A 19,163-nucleotide genomic window follows, 5' to 3' on the forward strand; every position below is an offset into this window, starting at 1 on the left:
ATGATATATAAAAACCAGCGGCAATCGCTGCACGTGTTGCAACGGCACTATACACGATCGTCACGCACGATTTCAATCAAAATAACCGCGGTGTCAGCGCTGTCACCGTCGCCGTAGTCGTCTGCGTGTACGCGAGCAAATATTCATTGCAAAAGTTGACTCGGGACAAGCCGATGCGTGACCTACTGACGTCAACGGTCGACACTGCGGTTGTTTTCCGAGATGTCGGCGTGTGTGACTAGTTTTACGTCATATAACTTCTCGTTGCGGCCCCGATATCGCGAAACAAGTTTACATATCCGCACGTTCTTTTCCAGCCAGAGTTTATCAAGACCCCCTCTGAATACGTCTGACATAAAAATAGAGACGGGCATTGCGGCAACCGATTGCCGCAATGGCGAAATGACGACAGGAGATACATCTATAATTTAATGTCACAAATATATTCGTATCTTGATTGAATTTTTTTAGTCAAATTGTAAGTTAATCCAGTCAATTAATTTGTAAGCCAATCTAGCGAAAGGCGGTAGATAGATATATTCGGATTAAATTTAAAAGCCGATGCTCTACATAGATAAAAGCAGGGAAGACTTGGGGCCAAAGTTGCCGAATTTAGACGCATTCGCGCAAGCCTCACCTGCTGTGTCAGTAGCGATAACGATGTATGCATCGATTATGGCAGCCGTTTTATCGCTGAGAGCGCGCAGATTCTTCGGATGATAAATTATGTATGAGCGCTGTCGCGAAGCATGCCGGGCGAAGGGTAAAGGACAAAGGGCGAGGGGATAGTACATACGAGACAGGAATACATATTTATTCATTCAACGGGCGCATATTTTTTTGCATAATACAGTCTGCACGCGGTGCTCCTGATCGCGTCGACGTCGTCTGAAATATCGGGAGTAATTCCACTCGCGAAAGGAAGAAAAGCAAAAGAAGGATGCGGAAAAAGGGAGAAGAAAGAGAGAAAGAGCTAACGTTCTTAGGTGTCGCGGAAAGCGGCGTGACAGCTCGAAACACGAAAATCGCGGAGGACGCTAAGGTTTACAGGAAACGACGCTACTAAAGAGACGCATAATTATCATAGTTACGCGCAGTTATGGCAAGCGCCGAATTGTTAAAATGTTGAGCGGCGAGGAATTCTGGACCGAGGCTCGAAACCAGCTCGTGAATTTAGGAAATTCAAGCTGCAAGCGGACACACGTGAAAAGAACTCGCCGGAATTAATCACCACCGACTAAAATAACTGAACTGCGTGACATAGTTGCATTTCTTTCCCTCCACCCTTCCCTCCCCTTCACCCTTCCTCTCAACGAAATATAAAACTGCATATTTGCACAAGAGCACATGTTTTATATAATTCATATAATATCATTGTAATGTATATTAATATCCGCATGTTTTAATATTCTACGTTTTAAAAACTTGCTCATTTAAATTAATTCTAACACTTTAATCGCATTTCATTATATTTTATAACAATGGAAAAAATGTCTTTTTATTTTAAAATAAGTTTTAATGTCTGAATAAATTATTACTTAATATTTGTGAGAATGTAAAATATAAAAAGATTAAATTTAAATCAACTCCTTGAGCTAAATAACATTTTGTTTTTTTTTTAATTCCCATGTATTGAAATTTATTTTTACATAAAACATATCGTTAAAAAACAACCACATTTAATCAATTATTTCTGCGATTCAATTGCTCAGTTTCAAAATAAGTAGCATTTATATTAACAGAACTTGATAATAAATAATAAATCAAATTTGAGTCATTTAATGTCTATAATTCTTAAGTTACATTAATTTAATTCCATTGTTTTAGTTAAATTAAGAAAAATTTATTGAGTAGCAGTGACAACGTGGGTACAATTTAAATACCGGAATTCGTCATTACGAATTTAACGATGTACATTCACAATACTTTTTTATATCGTATATCATGCATTTGTTCATCGAAGATACCGGAAATGTTTCTCGTTTCGCAACGTCAAGTATTCCGGCCGGGACGTGCTGCCGAATCGCTTTGAAATTTTGACAAGCACGATTTAGGGAATAAACGCGCGTTTCACACATACCGGCACTTTGATCGCAACTGAGATCACAACTATTTGATCAATGGTCGTACGTCGAGGCAACTCGAGCCTAGCTTATATAATACCGCGGGAAAGTATGCGCCCTATGCGCCCAAACCTTGCGGCCAACTAAATATTTGGTTGCTGCTGTGGGCAGATCTGCTAAAATGGTTCGGTATCCCACGTTCACCCTCAAAATAGTTAGGGATAATCGATAGACCGCCGTTTTGAAGCAAAGTGGTGACAATGCATTGTTGCGAAATTGCGAGACTAAAAGACGCATCCCGCACGCGGCGGGGTGATCCACTGATCTACCGCCGTCCTTTAATAACAATGGAGTAAGCGCACTATCTGCTACTCTATTGTTACTAAGAACGGCGATGAATCAGTGAATCCCGCCGGACGTCTTTCAGACGCGATATTTCATAAAATAATAAAATTTCAAAAATTGAATTCTAACAAATGATAAAATAAACGAATACGCACGTACACATACATAATTTTAATAAATGATGAAATATTTTATTAAATAACGAAACGGTGAATTATTTCGTCATTTTAAATTTGTCTCTTCTCGCTACAAAACGTGGAAATAAATTGTCCGTTCGTTGCTTTCTTTATCCGAGATTTTGGGCACGTCAAGTTTCGCGAGCGTATGCTCGGACATCAGGCCCGATGTTTAATATTTACTATGCGGGCCACGTTACAGTAGTTACGACACGATGGATCGGAGTAATAATACGCCCGGCACGCTGGTACGCTCAGTCATATTTCATGCTCTTAATACAGTTCCAACGTAATATTACTTCATCGCCGGGCCGGGCGTCTCTTTTCCGGGCCCCGAAAGTTGCCAATAATTTTACGTAATCGCTTCAGCATCCGCATAATCTCGTCCCGCGGAAGCACATCTTCCTCTAATGCGTGATCTGCAAGTTTTATATTGGCACGATGAAACTGCTATCGAACTATCGGAAAAACAGACGTAGAGCGTAGATTATTGTTTTCGCAATATATATTGAACGACCGATTAATTATTAAATAGCTTTTAATCTCAGAATAATAGATATTATATGCTGATCGTGTGTTTGCGGAACTTTGATGTTATTATGTGAGAAATTGAAATGTTGTAACACTGATAATTTTAACAATATTGAAAAAACATCTTCAAAGAGCGTAAAAAATTCTAAACATTGTGCAAATTTATGGTGAAAAAGAACCGTATTAAATGTGTTAATGAATTATTAGAAAAAAGCCATCCCCACACAATTTTATATTAAAAACATTCATATTTTAGTATTTTAGATTTAGATGTATTTTTATTTTATTTATAAATGATAATTCTATCGTGTATATTCGGCCACCTGATTCAAACATGCATGCGCGCGCTAATGGATACGTGGCGCCATCTTCGTTGTTCACTGGAAATCATTTCAACAAGAAATGTATTCGTCTGTCGATAACATCAATCTGCCAATAGTCGAAATGTTCGTATCAACTGTCAAGAAATTTATAGGTTATAGCGTATCTGAAAATTTGTAGCATATCTAACTGACAGTCACTAACGTACCCTTCAATTATCCCCGAACTCACCCACTTGGAAGTGGTGAAAGTTTACTTGGGACACGAGGTCATTCATATAGTTCTCGTTATACCGTAAAGTTCTAATAGCGTCACGAGCATGGAGCCCGCGCACTCAACGGCGGAATCTGACCGGCTCCGTTTTTTCCGCGTGATCTCGCCGCCCCGGAGGAGACAGAACTGGTCGGACGAGTGTCCTAATCGCCTTTCACTCGCCTGTCTCTCGCCGTTCGGCAGTTGATCGATTTTGCAATTCCCGCAGTGCTATATCGGCCCCCTGCGAACCGCGGGCGGGTGATTATCGCGGACGACGTCAAGACTGTTTGTCCGGTTATCGCGTCCGTTGTTGCGTATACACCAGCTGTACGAGCCCCCCTCGCCGTTATCGGGACTTGCACAAGACCCCTGCAGCGAGAATCCCGCGTCGTGTCGCCGGATTTTGGAAACTTGATGGCATGCGGTAGCACACCGACGAGTCAGATCAGCTTACGAATCCCATGAAGCAACAGCTAGCAACAATGTTCTCCTGGAGGAATGTCGTCTCCCTCGTCTCGCAGAAGTTTGTGAGGAAGTTACATCTGTCGAAAGTCCGGTGAGCACAGGATCAATCGAAAAGAAGGACTTTTTTGGAAAGAAAATATATTTTAATAAAGGACATACAATTTAAAAAAATTAATTTCTTCGAGTAAAATCTTACGTATAATATATAAATTACTGTATTGTCTTTTTAATAACATATATTTTCATTTCATATTTCTTTTATATAAAATGTATCTTTAATTATTCTATTCTTATTCTAAATCAAATTGTACGATATTCGGTACTCCTAATCCACAATTATTTTTTAATTTGCAAAGCAGATAACGCAATATAAATTATAACTTTCTAATAGTATGTAAAAAGTAGGTTTATTATGACATATGCATGTAGAATCTTTAAATGTTAAACAAGCATTAAACATAGAAAATAGCAGTGACAAAAGATAATTTTATTTTTATTTTCAATTATTTTATAAATTCTTTGTTTCTGCCAAAACTGTATTTCTTTTTATTTTATATGTATATATTTTTTATTAAAAAATAATCTAAAAATATTAAATAATCATGATTTTCTATTATTTTTATTAAATTCAAAATTTTGTCATTTTTATATATATATATATAGGCAAGAAGCTGTGATCATAGATGGGACTAAAATAGCAGAGGAGATTCAAGAGGAATTAAAGGTGGTTGTAGAAACTTGTATACATGCAGGAAAAAAGAGGCCAAAGCTGGTGGCGATATTAGTGGGGAACCATCCATCCAGCAAAGCATACATTGGTAGGAAAATGAAAGCAGCAAAGTCAATAGGTAATTTTATTTTTATTCTTGCAGCAAACAGATAATAGTTTCCACAGTTTAATTCACAAGTTAATCATATTTATTGATGATTATCAGGAATCGAGAGTTACACTATTCATTTGGGAGAAAATATAACGCAAGCAGACCTGCTTAAGGAAATTGATAGTCTCAACAGAGATCCGTCAGTTGATGGTGTTCTGGTTCAGTTACCGCTGCCAAAGGGCATGAATGAGAGAGAAGTATGTCAAGCGATAGTTCCTAAGAAGGACGTGGATGGCTTCCACTTGGAAAACCTTGGTAATCTGACATTGGACAATAGCAGTATTGTACCCGCCACTGCTCTAGCTGTTAAGGAACTGGTCCTCAGAAGCAAAATCGAGACTTTTGGAAAGAACGCCGTAGTTGTGGGTAGATCGAAACACGTCGGACTGCCTATCGCACTTTTACTTCACGCCGATGGCAAAGGTGATTGAATTATGTTATCAATTCGGCAGTAAAATTTCATCGTACTATAAAGTCGAGATAACATTTTGACGTCATAGACCTTTCAAATTGTGTCACTTGTGTGTGCTGTTTGTTTTGTCTGTAGCTTTATCTAAATTCTTGCAAACTGTTTCGTAATAATTTCTTTTATTTTTGTCAATTCATGCTTCCTCTTTCTTTAAGAGGAAACTTTATCACGAATTAAAGTTTTAATACATGACTACATAAAGACAGTATATCAGTCCCCGAATCATCTGTAAATAATTGTTTGAGAAAAATATTAAATAAGCGTTAAAAATAAAAAATTGCAAATTAATTAATATCTTTAGATAATTTTTACATAGATTTGATAAAATGTTGTACTTGTAAATTTAATTATATTAAATTATTTTTATTTGTTCGTTGATGTAGTGACTTTACGTAAATTTCGTCAAATTTTTATATTTTTATCTTGGATTTTTTAAACTAACATGCTATTTTTTAGGTGAAACGGGCGCACTGGATATGACAACGACAATCTGCCATCGTCACACACCTCACACAGAGCTAGAGAAATACACGAAACTAGCGGATTTGGTGGTGGTGGCAGCCGGGGTTCCTGGCTTGATTACCAAGGAAATGATAAAACCAGGTGCCTGCGTTATCGATGTGGGTATCACCAGGGTGAAGACAGCAGAAGGCAAGCATCGTCTGGTGGGGGACGTGGATTACGACAACGTGAAAGAGATTGCTGGGCATATCACGCCGGTTCCTGGCGGTGTTGGCCCCATGACGGTCGCGATGCTGATGAAGAATACGGTTACGGCCGCTATGAGGAATCAAGAAGACACAAAGCAATCTGACCAATTAGAAGACAGCAAGGCATTTATATGTTGACATACGACGAATAGCTTGTTTTAGGACCTCCGTTTGATGATTGTTGTATTTTGTAATACACAAATGAAGTATTATTCTTGCAAAGATAATTATAAATAAAATTGTTTATCCATTTAATTTAAGCAATGTTATCTCAGACCATTATATATATTTATTAAAAAGAAGAAAATTGTATCAAAAATAAAATCTGTTTCTTTTATATATGCTTTAACAAGTTTTTCATTATTTTGTATGTATTTTTAAAATATGATTATTTTACATGTGTTCGTTAATTTTGTTAATAATAAATAAGTCAATATTTTTGTTGAAGAAAGTTTTAGAAATTTTTTAAGATCCCACAAATATTAATTTCTTTAGAAATATATATACTGACTTCAGAAATATTAACTTCTAAAAATATTAATTTTATTTCCCAAAAGTATTGACTTTAGGCCCCAGAAATGCTGATCCGCTACTGTTCTCTGTTATCTCTGATAGTATTGCGAATTTCGAAAACATACATTTCTTATTAATTGCAATGAACATTTCTGCATAGAATTTTTCATATGTATTCGCTGATTGGCGGCATAATGTTACATCATATGAAATCGCGTTTCTTTCTCAAGCTAATTCTTTTGAAAAAATCTTGAGAAATATAAGTGGGGTTATATAGTTTGTTATCGTGTCACGCGACTATTTGTTCGACGAATGACCGAAAAACATAAATAAATGTCAGTAAACTATGATATTCGTCAATGTCGTCCGTTTCGTTAGGCAAAACAAGGGATTCTTTCGGCTTCCAAAAAGAATCAGTTTAATAACCTACGATTATCCGAAAGCTTTGATATCGAACGCCGTCGAAATGAGCAAACCCAAAGTCTTGATTACACGGCCAGATATTCCCGTGGCGGGCTTAAATTTGCTGCGTAAACGGTGAGGCAATTTAAATTATTATCATGTCTTGTGTTTCTGCCTGGTTCTTTTAGTGTTATAATTTTTATGCTACCGTTGAATTTTGTGTTATACCAAATGTAACAAATGTTCATAATATATTTACGTACATCAAATAATTTATATAAATACGTATTTGTAACTCAATTTGGTTCAGCTTTTAACAGAAATTGTTTCATTTATAGATATCACCTTATAATATGGCACAAACCAGAGCCAATACCACGTCACGAATTATTGACCAAAATCCGTGGAGTGGACGCCGTATTTTGCGTGCTAACAGACAAGATAGATAATGAGGTTCTAAATTATGCAGGTCCACAGTTGAAAGTCGTGGCGTCGATGTCCGTGGGCCTGGACCACCTAGACATAGACAGCTTGCAAAGAAGAAGCATCAAAATTGGTTATACTCCCAACGTCCTGACTGAGAGCACCGCGGAATTAATAGTAGGTCTTTTACTAACCACATCGAGGAATTTGATACATGCAAACTCAGCAGTTTTCAGGTACATCAGACAAGTTTATTAAGAATAAATTTTATAAAATAGCATAACGCTTGATATGTTGAAACTGACATATATTGTACGCTCATTACAGAGGTGAATGGTCATCCTGGTCGCCTGGATGGATGTGCGGCACAGGACTGGCAGGAAAAACTGTAGGAATTGTCGGTATGGGTAGGATTGGCTTTAGAGTTGCAGAGATACTTAAAAGCTTCAACGTTGCCAAGATATTGTACTATAGCAGAACTGTTAAGCCAGAAGCAGAATCCAAATTTGGTGGTGAAAGAGTGGACTTTCACACATTACTTCAGAACAGCGATTTTGTTATAGTGACTGTAGCATTGACGCCCGATACGAGACACATGTTTAATGCTCATGCCTTCAGCCAAATGAAGAAAACAGCTATATTTGTGAATGGTAGCCGTGGGGACGTGGTGGATCAAGAGGCGTTAATCGAAGCCTTGGACTATAATAAAATCGCAGCAGCTGGTTTAGATGTCACATCACCAGAGCCGTTACCAATGAATAGTGAACTTTTACAGCTAGATAATTGTGGTATGTGTATCAATACAGACTTACATCAGGAATTGCATAGGATGTTAAATGTGTAATGATAATAATCTACATTTGTGTTCTTTTAGTGGTTCTACCTCACATCGGAAGCGCTACCACAGAAACTAGAGAAGAAATGGCTTGCATTACAGCAAAAAATATTATAGCTGTCTTGGAGGGAAACCCCGAAGAGATGCCAGCAGAATATGTGCGTGTGGATTCTTAACATGGCTATATGATACATAATCGTAAAGAATTACCAATAATCATATTGTGATATACAGTTCTTTGTTGAGAAGATAAACTTATGTAATTTATTTTTTCAGTTTATATATATATGTGTATAATAGAATTTATGTAATTTATATAAAAGTCTACCGTGTAAAAAAACTTTATCTCACAGAAATCAGTCTTTCAAAATACAAGTTAAACAACACTTATATATGTTCTTTTTTCATTTAATGCTTCTAACATCGCAATATTTTTAATAGTAACAGAACTTGTTCGTATGCAGTAAAATGTAAAGCTGAAGTTGCAGTGGCTTTCACTTGGCTTGGCACTAAGCCTTTAAATAAACCTCGCACACCTTCCTCTTTTATTGTCACTTTTAAGCAGTCCATTAACCCGTTACATTGGAAAAATTTGCCGAATCCTTTACGACCGTGCTGGAAACCTTGTATCTGCAGCCTTCTTCTAGCAAGATCGAATGGATATACGATTGTTTTCGCTAGAAGTCCAGCAGTGCTACCAGATAACATAGAATTATAGAAATTTGTATCAGTACCGAAGGTGTGTTTTTTATAGAAATCAGTGAAGAACGCATAGAATGCAAATTGCAGGCCAGTATGTGGAGCAATTTGCAATAAAGTTGGTAGCAGACCGGAAAAAAAGGCTTTTGGTGATTCTTGTCGAAGAATCGAACTGAAACAAAAAATGATATATGTTACTCAAGCATAAAAAAAAGAATATTATTTCTTTAAGAAATTTCTACACTAGTCAGTAAAACATTCTAAATTATAATTTTTATTATCAAGAACACTAATTAAAGTCAAAATCAAAATTAAAAATTTGTTATAGCTTGCCTGCAAGAATGTAACACCCCTTTGTACACCTGATGATTACTTGACTGAGCCACTAATCTAGTTCTCACTGTGTCAAAAGGAAACGAGATGATTGTTCCTACGCTGCCAGCACCAGCCCCAGCAATAAAATGCATTGTGTGATGCCATTCATTAATTTGTGGAACTTGTTGCAGCATTTTCGTAAATACATTGTAAGAATAAAACTGCACACACAAATGATTTATACTATTAGAAATAAAGAACATAATAATGAGTCTTGAAATTATTTTATAAGTCTATAATTATAATATGATTTTATAAGGCTATAATAGGTCTTTGAAATTATGATATAAACTGACTCATTACAATTAGATCATTAAATTTTATTTAGCACCTGAGCCGTCCCATAGATAATCGAGAGTATTTGTGCAGGTACGTGACCTTTCCATAAGGCAGTAGATCCTTCTTCTCTTATAATTAGCAAGAAAGCTTGCAATACAGATCTGTATTTACTAATGTGATACCTTGAAATTGGTTCAACTTGCAACTGCAATAAAAATAATAGTTTACTGATTAAAGGAAACTGAAAAAATGTATTAGAGTACATACTTTATGTAAAACGATTTACTTGAAATCTAATTTTTACGACGTCCAAAGGTTGACACAGAAATCTCGTTATGCAACCACTGACAGCGCCCGCAATTGCGTGATCTGAGTTTGGCTCCGTGGGTTTTTGTGCTGAAAAGCCCATAGTCACACACTCTAATGCACATGCAATTATTTATTCATAAAAGTAACACGAAATATATAAGTACTTGTTAGACATTCTATTTCGACTTGCACTTCTATTTAAACTTGCACAGTTAAATAAATGAAAGAAGCATCGATAAAACAAACACCATCATATAATAATTATATCAAACTCGTGAAACATGATCGGAAGAAACTCTAAATTCAATCCTCATATTATGTCTAATCAGCTGATGTCACCTACCCTTACGAGACCTATCCCTACCTTCATCTACTTTAAAAAAAAAACCGCGTGAGCCACGGTGGATCTTATCTCATCAACAAGAATTTCCATTTTCCAGTTGTCACAAAACTTGGCGCGATATAAAAACTACGAAAGAATCCAAAGATGAAATTGCTTGTGTGTACGTGTTACCTGTCTTGCATGGCGATTATCGGTTTTGCGCTTGCACTGCCGGTGAACAAAACTTCCATCAACGCGATACATCCTATAGTTCCTGATATAGGTATAAACGCAAATGTGTTTTACATAAGAATCAGTTAAAAAAGAGAGCACTAAATTCATTTCACTTAAAAATGTTGATGCAATGATAATTTCACGTCTTCTCGTCTTCACTTCTGCGTCGGAACAACAGAACGCAAATTACAGAATATAAATCTTTAATTCAGTTAGAACATCGAATCAAGACTTATTACGGCTCTACGAATCGTCGCAGGACGCGGAAGTCCGTCCTGGTTTATTTGAAGGAGATATAGCTGTCACCAGCGAGGTACACGCACATCGCTTTTCTTTTTCCATTCCACATTTCTTGGATAATACGTTTTGTATCATTTTTATATAGTACTTCGATTACTGGCGCGTCGGTTTACGTTGGGACGTTTTTCCGGATAAATTATGGGAAAATAGGACAGTTCCTTACATAATCAGCGCCCTGTACAGTACGTATAATTTTTTTGATGTTCAATATAATATCCGAAAGCACAATAGAGAACAATAGAAATAAAATCTCTAAAAGAATAACGTATACAAATGTTTCTAGATGTAACGGATTACGTGAAAATATATAAAGCCGTCACGTATATAAATTATATGACATGCATAAAATTTATTCCATGGGATGGTAAAGCCAAGGATTTCTTGCTGATTTGGCCGACAATGCATCCGAAAGGGTAAATATTCGCATGTAAAAAGATATGTAGCGTTTTTGTCCCGAAATAGAAGATTAATTCTCTTCATTTATCTCGTGAAATTAATCTATAGGTGCTGGTCATTTGTTGGAAAATTTGGTGGAGCACAGATACTTTCTCTAGAACCGCCAGACGAAAAGGGGCCAAATTGCTTAGAAAACGAGGGAAGAGCGATACACGAGTTGATGCATGCTCTCGGTATTTTCCATGAGCACAGTCGCGCTGATAGAGACATGTATATAGACATACACTATGAGAATATTATCCCTGGTAAATATATTAACGTATAAAAAACTACGTTAACATACCCTATAAAATACCCTACATGTTTAATATTTTATTACGTGAAGACAATAATTGTGCTTCTATATTCATCACATTACCAGAATTTCGATCCAACTTCAACAAGCAATCACCGGAGAACGCGACGTACAATTACGAATACGGATATAATAGTATCATGCATTACGGAAGCCATTTCTTCAGCACAAATCCTACAAAACCGACTTTGACACCAAAAATACCAGGCGTCACGATTGGCCAACGAAAAGCGATGAGTAAAACTGACTGTCTGAAGCTGAACGATCTGTACGGATGCTTGGACAAACTAGAGGAAGCGCAAATATATTACAATATTTGTAAAACATTAGGATTATGAATCTACAAACATATTTATTTTTTTATATAAAATTACAAAAAAATGGTTAAAACTATGAACTAAATCAATTAAATAATATACATTAATCTAAATAACGTCAATTACATAAATGATTAAATAAAAAAATATAAGTAAAAAATTATTTTTATTAATAAGTTTATTAATTAAACTTAATAATAAATAGCTAATAAGAAATTTTGTTTAAACCATCCACGCATTACATATCAATTTTTCCAATAAATAAATAACAAGGTAGGTGGAAACTATCAAGTGTTCAACTGTTGTCCTTTTTTGTATTAGTTGTCCAATGTTACCGTCACATCGATTTTTCCCAGTTGTATATTTCTGAAATTTTAAATTTACAAATCTTAATGTTTGATTTTGAGAATTTTGCAATAATAAAAATTACAACTTAAATTATCAGTTCTTCTTAGAGGTAATATCGTGTGTGTATAATCACAGTGTATCATAAAACGATATCATCACATTATAATAAATGAGTAATGGTATGCACACTTTTATTAGACATATCGCAAGTTATTAAGCTAAAAATTATTTTACTAAAATAAATGATAAAAAATAAGAATTTCTTCCAAAAGTCTAAGCTAGCTAATACATAGAAGTTATTTATTCAATCTAATTTATTTTGTAACAAAATTTCAATCTAAAATGTAATTATTAAATTGTTTAAAAAAATTAGAAAAGGTTTTGATCAAAGAAAACTAATTCAATATCGATCGAATAAGGAGACAAAATCGATTTGAAACGTTCTGTAAGATTTAATTATTTTTTTCGAATTTTTAACAACTTTAATACAAAGGCAACTTACAATTAAAAACAAGTTCTTTTAAGGACCCGTCTGGTAACAATGCTTCGTTCGAGTTCGTCCTTGAAATGTGCAACTGTTAAATTAAAGATTATTAGATAAGATGTATATAGATGTATATAAAAATTTAAAATTTATTCGTACACAAATTTTGGAAGAAATAGATATCGGAAACTTAGAGAAACGGCTCCAGACAGTATCGTGTGGATTCCGAAGGCAAGTTCCCTTTTTGCTTTACCTCCCACAAGCATTCATGCGCCAGCGAGATACAAGCTGGAGGCATGCCAAAATGAGAGGACTACGTATCAACATTTAATGCAATTATTAAGGAGAGACAGAAAATTTGTACGAATAAATTAAAAATAAATTTATTTCAAAAAAAGAAATAGATACGATTCTCTGATTATAAGGAGATAACTTTACATAAAAATTAGAGTTTTATGTTTATGTTGTTAACATTTTGTAATAAATTTGCCTAATAGCCTATTTTAAATTTAATCTATGTAGCAAAGTGTTCTAAGAAAAACTAGACTAAAAAAAATAAGAGATTGTTTTTTTTATAAGTCATAAAATTGTGATAAAATCTAAAATTTTTATATGTTTTTAGTAACTTTTTTATTTTTAATAAATTTTGTATTACAATCTTATCTTCTATGCTTTAAATATAAGAGTAAATAACATTTAAATAGAAAACTGTTTCTATTTATTACTTTTCTTGAAATAAATTTGCAAATTCCACCTTTAAAATTTAACTTTTAAATTTTCTCTTACCTGTTAATAAGCGATTTCTAACAAGTATGAATTTGAGTGTTTAGTTGTTGTCTTCTCTTGTAGTTGCCTAATGTAGCTGTCATACTGATTTTTTACAGTATATTCTGAAATTTTAAATTTATAATTCTTAATGTTTAATTCTAAGAATTTTGCAATAATAAAAATTGCAATTTAAATTGTCAGTTCTTCTTAGAGGTAATATCGTGTGTGTATAATCACAGTATATCATAAAACGATATCATCACATAATAAATGAATGCCGTGCATACTCTTTTTAGACATACTGCAAGTTATTCAACTTAAAATTATTTTACTAAAATAAATGATCAAAAATAAGGATTTTTTTTAGAAGTTTAAGCTAGCTAATACATAAAAGATTTATTCAATCAAATTTATAACAAAATTTTTATCTAAAATGTAATTATTAAATTGTTTAAAAAGTTAGAAAAGTTTGGGCCAAAGAAGACTGATTCAAGATCAACAAGGTAAGAAGACAAGATTGATTTAAAACCTTCTGCAAGATTTTATTATTCTTTTCAAATTTTTAACAACTTCAGTACAAAGGCACTTACGATTATATAAAACAAGTTCTTCGGATGATCCATCTAGTAATACCATAATGCTCCCTTCGAGTTTGTCCTCGAAATATATAATTCTGTTAAATTAAAACTCATTAGATAAGATGTATATAGATGTATTATAAAACTATGAAATTTATGGAACAAATTTTGAAAGAATTAGATGTCGGAAACTTTGAGAAACGGCTCCAGACAGTATCGTGTGGATTCCGAAGGCAAGTTCCCTCTTTGCTTTACCTCCCACAAGCATTCATGCTCCAGCGAGATACGAACTGGAGGCATGCCAAAATGAGAGGACACTACGTATCGACGTTTAATGCAATTATTAAAGAGACAGAAAATTTGTTCAGATAAATTGAAGATAAGTTTGTTCCAAGAAAAGAAATAAATATGGTTCGAAGATTCTTTCTATCCGCAATCAAGTCAAACCACGTGGCGTAACCGGCGTAAATTTGAATTCCAAGAAAAACCGGTTAGAAATGACAAAAATAAAAAAATTACAAATACGATATTCACGCAAAAAAAACAATCGACAAAACGATGTGACTTTCAAAGTTTCGTGGACAAGCGAAGACAAATGCCTACAAAAGATTACGAAAAAATGGGTGTTCGAGTCTTACCTCCACCATTGCCAATAATGAAAAGAATGAACGAAGTGCGAACGCAACGGAACGCAAACCGCAAACGAGCCTTCCGGCCTTTCCTCCGGCAAATTAGCCTGATCACACGCGATATCCAATGAGAGCTCTGTTTTGTGAAAAAAAGGATAAAAATTCCGGCGTGAGAACAGCTGAACCTCTGTCATTGGTTGCCCAGTTTGATATGCGCGTATCGCTATACGCGCATAGGCATGGGACGTCACTCAGGAAAGTGGGAAACTTCCGGTATCGGATTTGACCAATCAGAGATTCATTTGGTCTGTTCTTTTCAGCTGTATTTTTTGCACCGTTTGTCTGTCTTTGTCCTTCTATCGAGAAAAGAGAATAAGAAAAAAGACAAATGATGTAAGAAATTCCGCCAAAAAGAACAAACTTTAGATTTCGAATCATGAATAACCTATAACCGAAATAACCTTATTTTTCGGTGTCAAATAACCTACAACGAAAGTTCGGTTGACGGCACGTTAAATCATAAAAAAAACCTCATTTTTCTTCTCTTTCAAACTTGAGGTATTCTGTAAATGTGATTTTCAGAAGAAAGGAGGAGCTCTGAAATTAATGTTGTGAAGAAAAGCGAGAATCTGTCGCTTTCAATCACGTCTGTGTTACAAACGAGATTAGAAATTAAACGCAAGAAGCATGTCCATGCTCGCGGAGCGCCGACGAAAACAAAAGTGGTCCCTCAATCCACGAGGAAAGTGGTGGACTGAAGGTGAATATTTCAAGAAATTTTATTAAAAATCCATAATGTGAAAAAAAATTTTTTTTATGATATACTTAAATATATGTAATTGTTTCATATCTGAATAATACTGCATGCGCAAACCAATGGTCTTAATTTATATTTTCTCTATTAATATGTTGCTATTGACAGACTCGAACAAATTCGGTCAGAGAATGTTGGAAAAGATGGGCTGGACAAAAGGAAAGGGACTTGGCGCTAATGAGCAAGGCATTACTGAATTTTCTGCCACATCGTACAAGAATGATACAACTGGTAACTAAAGCAATTTGTAATTGTTACATAGAGGCCATATAGATATTAAATAAAATCTTGTTTCCTTCTTAAAGGGGTAGGATTTGACAAAAATGTTGAGGCATGGACTGAACAAATGGATAAATTCAGTGAATTTCTACAGCAGCTTAATGAGACTCAAGATCAAGTTGATATTGAAGACTCTAATCTTAATGGACAGTCCATTGAGCTAAAGTCTAAGGAGAATTATGTGCAGTAAGCATTATATTATTCTCTAATTTCTCTGTAGATATATATCTGAGCAAATAAATAATATAAATGTCAGATGTTTGCATATACAGTTAGATATGAAATAGAAATAGAATAAGATAAAATTTTAAATAATGTTTATGAGTTTTACAAGTAATAATAATATTAATTCTTTATTCACTTTAGCAGTGAGTTTTACAAGTATTATAATTTAAAAAATGATATTGATAAATATTTTATATATTATTATATTATATATACTAATTTATTTGCAGCTACAAGAAATTTACACATGGCAAAGGTACAAATAAACATATTTCAAAAGATTTGGCATGTACATCTGACCAAAAAGAATCAGTTAATAAAACTGATAATACTCAAATTAATATAGAAAAAAATAGTAATGAGAGAAAAGTTTCTGAATGTAGAGATGATTGGTATGGAGTTGTTACTATTAACGGTGGTAACATGACTGATTACTTTAAACATAAAGCGAATTATAAAATGTCTAAATACTTGAAATGTAATCAGTTGGGCAATGATATGAATTTATCAAACAGTAGAATTGATAATCGAATGACTGATTCCGAAAATGAGGATGATCAACACGTTGGTTTCGGATTTACATCAAAAATAGAAAATATATCGGCATCTAATTATGGAGCATTAAAAAACTCTGATGATAAGAGCAATTTCGCTTTTGATAATCCTTGCTTGGGATTAAATAGTCCAATAAAAACTGTAGAAACTTCCACTAATGATTCTTCTGCAATGTCTAGAAAAAAGAGAAAAAAGAAATTTGAAAATAATGATTCATATATCACTGAAACAGATAAACATCATGCCAGAAAAAAATTAAGAAGTATTGATGGTGATTGCAAAAGTGGTTTTGTCAACCCAGCTCTTAATCTAGAAACGAAACCTGAAGAGGATTGCAATGGCAAGGAATTTGAAGTATTTAGAACCCAGTTTGGTCTTGAAAACTGTGGTTTAGATCTGTTGGATGAAATAGATGACAAGAAACGTGTAACGTTTAACGATCATGTTATGTTGTACGAATATAATATGAATTCCACTAAGAAAAAGAAAGGAGAGGTCACATTGGATAAATTTGAAGTTGAAAATAAGAAGAAAAATAAAAAACGGAAATGTGAGAGCGCTACGACTCCCGCGACTAACGGATTTATTAATGAAGCGTTAGACGAACAAATATTATATGAAGAAATTAATGATAATGAATTAAATGAACATAGAAATAAAAAGGTTAAAAAGAGAAAAATATCTAAAATATCCCATCTAGAGACGATACAAGAATCACCAGAAAAGGAAATAGAAGAAATAAATTTAGAATCGGAAGATACTTTGGATATTAGTATTGTCGAAAATGGAGAAACCGACATTGTAGAACAAAAATCGAAGAAGAAGAAAAAGAATAAAGAGAAGAAGAAACGGACCAAAGTTGAAGATATTACAGTACTTCAAGTTTCGAACGAGGAACCAGATATTGTGATTGAAAAAATAATTAGCAAAAGTAAAAAGGTCAAAAAAGCTAAGCAAAGTAAAGAAGAGGAAGAAACAACTATCTCTAAGAAACACAAAAAAAAGAAGAAGGATAAAGAAAATTGCAAGAGTGAAAAACAGACTATTCAAATTGAAATAAACAATGATCAAGATATCGGGATATTAGATAAGTCAAATATTGAAATAGAGTCATTTTCTTTGACCAAAGATGAAGAAGAAGAAAAAGAATTAAAAAGAACTAAACAAAAGAAAAAAAAGAGGAAAAGCATCACTAAAGAAGATTGTTTGAATGAAATTAATGTATATAATATGATTGAAGATACATTGCCAGTTTCTTCATTCAAAGAGAAAAAAGAAGAGAAAGAATTAGAAAAAACTAAACAAGAGAAAAAGAATAGTATTAATAAAGATTGTTCGAATGAAATTACTGTATATAATATAACTGAAACATTGTTAGTTTCTTCAATCAAAGAAACAGAAGAAAAAGAATTACAAAAAGTTAAACAAAAGAAAAATAGAAAAAGCACAAACAAAGAAGATTGTCCCAATGAGATTAATACAGAAAAGGAAATCTCCGATAAGGAAAATACTGACAAAGAAAAAGATACTAATACTAAAATATTAACCAAAAAAGATAAAAAAAGTAAGAAATCGAAAGATAAGAATGTATTTGACATAGAAGATTCTTCCAATCCTAACACGGAAGTTGTAGATGCAAATGTTATTAAGCAGGACAAAATAGAAAATACAGAGTGTACTGATACACCTTCAAAAAAAGGAAAAGTAAGTGAAGTTATCGATAATATAATTAGTAGTCCATGGAGTGTAAAAGCAAGAATGTCTAAGAAAATGTTAATAACTTTTTTCCATAACAATGCAATATTAGAGTTTCCAGGTTCTAATAGTCATAAAATAAAGGGATATGGTACTGACATTGACTGCGAATTATAATATTTTCTGTAATATGTAATTTTGATAATATGACTTTTTTAAAGATAAATAATCTTTTATTTGACAAGAATTTTGTATATTTAATCCTTGTGGAGTGGTATAGCGCAGTGAAGGAACACTCTAGATGCGGGGAAATGTTTGGGGAAATGCTGTTAGTGTTATCAACATAAGTCCATCTTCATTACTCATTAAAAGTAGAACAAGGATAGACTAATGCTGATAGCGCTAATAGCGTTCTCCCCAAACGCACCCTTTATACAGCAGAACGAAAATAGTAGTTCTTACTGTGAGTGTATATATGCATCAACAAACCAAAATATTCTTTTTCTGAGCGCATGTACAGGCGATCATTATTTAAAAGATTAATATTTGTAACGTATCCATTTATGTATATATATTTTTTAAACAAAAAACACATTAATATATACAAATATTGATTTGTAATAATAACAAATTATTTCAATATATGTAATCTAATAAATTATTTAATATATTAAAAGTTTTTGAAAAAAAAAACAATGTTTAATATAATTAATTTTATATTATAAGATAAAACAAATTTATGTGTTTATATTTGTATTTTTTAATTTTGATAGTGTTTTTTTAAAGAAAAATTTCTATATTGAAACAATAACT

At 33.6% G+C, this 19,163-nt stretch overlaps 5 protein-coding genes across 6 annotated transcripts; 4 read left to right on the forward strand and 1 right to left on the reverse strand.

Moving 5' to 3' along the window:
• Window positions 1-3,739: 3,739 nt before the first annotated feature.
• On the forward strand, window positions 3,740-6,555 carry LOC105835617 (bifunctional methylenetetrahydrofolate dehydrogenase/cyclohydrolase, mitochondrial). The gene is made up of 4 exons (XM_036291181.1): window positions 3,740-4,247; window positions 4,820-5,004; window positions 5,092-5,460; window positions 5,963-6,555. The coding sequence occupies exons 1-4, from the start codon at window positions 4,153-4,155 to the stop codon at window positions 6,352-6,354; spliced, it is 1,041 nt and encodes a 346-aa protein (XP_036147074.1). The 5' UTR covers window positions 3,740-4,152; the 3' UTR covers window positions 6,355-6,555.
• A 234-nt stretch (window positions 6,556-6,789) lies between these two features.
• Window positions 6,790-8,710, forward strand: LOC105835621 (glyoxylate reductase/hydroxypyruvate reductase). Of its 2 annotated transcripts, none has more exons than XM_012679073.3 (4): window positions 6,790-7,266; window positions 7,470-7,790; window positions 7,882-8,342; window positions 8,429-8,710. In XM_012679073.3, the coding sequence occupies exons 1-4, from the start codon at window positions 7,076-7,078 to the stop codon at window positions 8,563-8,565; spliced, it is 1,110 nt and encodes a 369-aa protein (XP_012534527.1). In that variant the 5' UTR covers window positions 6,790-7,075; the 3' UTR covers window positions 8,566-8,710. The 2 variants fall into 2 exon arrangements, with proteins under 2 accessions (XP_012534527.1, XP_012534528.1); XM_012679074.3 differs by having other exon boundaries at window positions 7,264-7,364.
• A 71-nt stretch (window positions 8,711-8,781) lies between these two features.
• On the reverse strand, window positions 8,782-10,407 carry LOC105835609 (mitochondrial thiamine pyrophosphate carrier). Its single transcript, XM_012679059.3, has 4 exons — window positions 10,029-10,407; window positions 9,795-9,947; window positions 9,422-9,624; window positions 8,782-9,260 (listed from the first exon to the last, which is right to left on the reverse strand). Exons 1-4 carry the CDS (start codon window positions 10,149-10,151, stop codon window positions 8,807-8,809), a joined length of 933 nt encoding a protein of 310 aa, XP_012534513.1. The 5' UTR covers window positions 10,152-10,407; the 3' UTR covers window positions 8,782-8,806.
• Window positions 10,408-10,417: 10 nt separating this feature from the next.
• On the forward strand, window positions 10,418-12,079 carry LOC105835610 (astacin). Its single transcript, XM_012679060.3, has 6 exons — window positions 10,418-10,656; window positions 10,820-10,920; window positions 10,993-11,089; window positions 11,191-11,320; window positions 11,412-11,608; window positions 11,725-12,079. Exons 1-6 carry the CDS (start codon window positions 10,539-10,541, stop codon window positions 11,994-11,996), a joined length of 915 nt encoding a protein of 304 aa, XP_012534514.2. The 5' UTR covers window positions 10,418-10,538; the 3' UTR covers window positions 11,997-12,079.
• Window positions 12,080-15,061: 2,982 nt separating this feature from the next.
• Window positions 15,062-18,844, forward strand: LOC105835616 (probable E3 ubiquitin-protein ligase bre1). The gene is made up of 4 exons (XM_012679071.3): window positions 15,062-15,542; window positions 15,705-15,827; window positions 15,902-16,061; window positions 16,331-18,844. Exons 1-4 carry the CDS (start codon window positions 15,470-15,472, stop codon window positions 18,525-18,527), a joined length of 2,553 nt encoding a protein of 850 aa, XP_012534525.2. The 5' UTR covers window positions 15,062-15,469; the 3' UTR covers window positions 18,528-18,844.
• Window positions 18,845-19,163: the final 319 nt, after the last annotated feature.

The sequence above is a fragment of the Monomorium pharaonis genome, chromosome 8 (assembly GCF_013373865.1).
Source record: "Monomorium pharaonis isolate MP-MQ-018 chromosome 8, ASM1337386v2, whole genome shotgun sequence".
Lineage (NCBI taxonomy): Eukaryota > Metazoa > Arthropoda > Insecta > Hymenoptera > Formicidae > Monomorium > Monomorium pharaonis.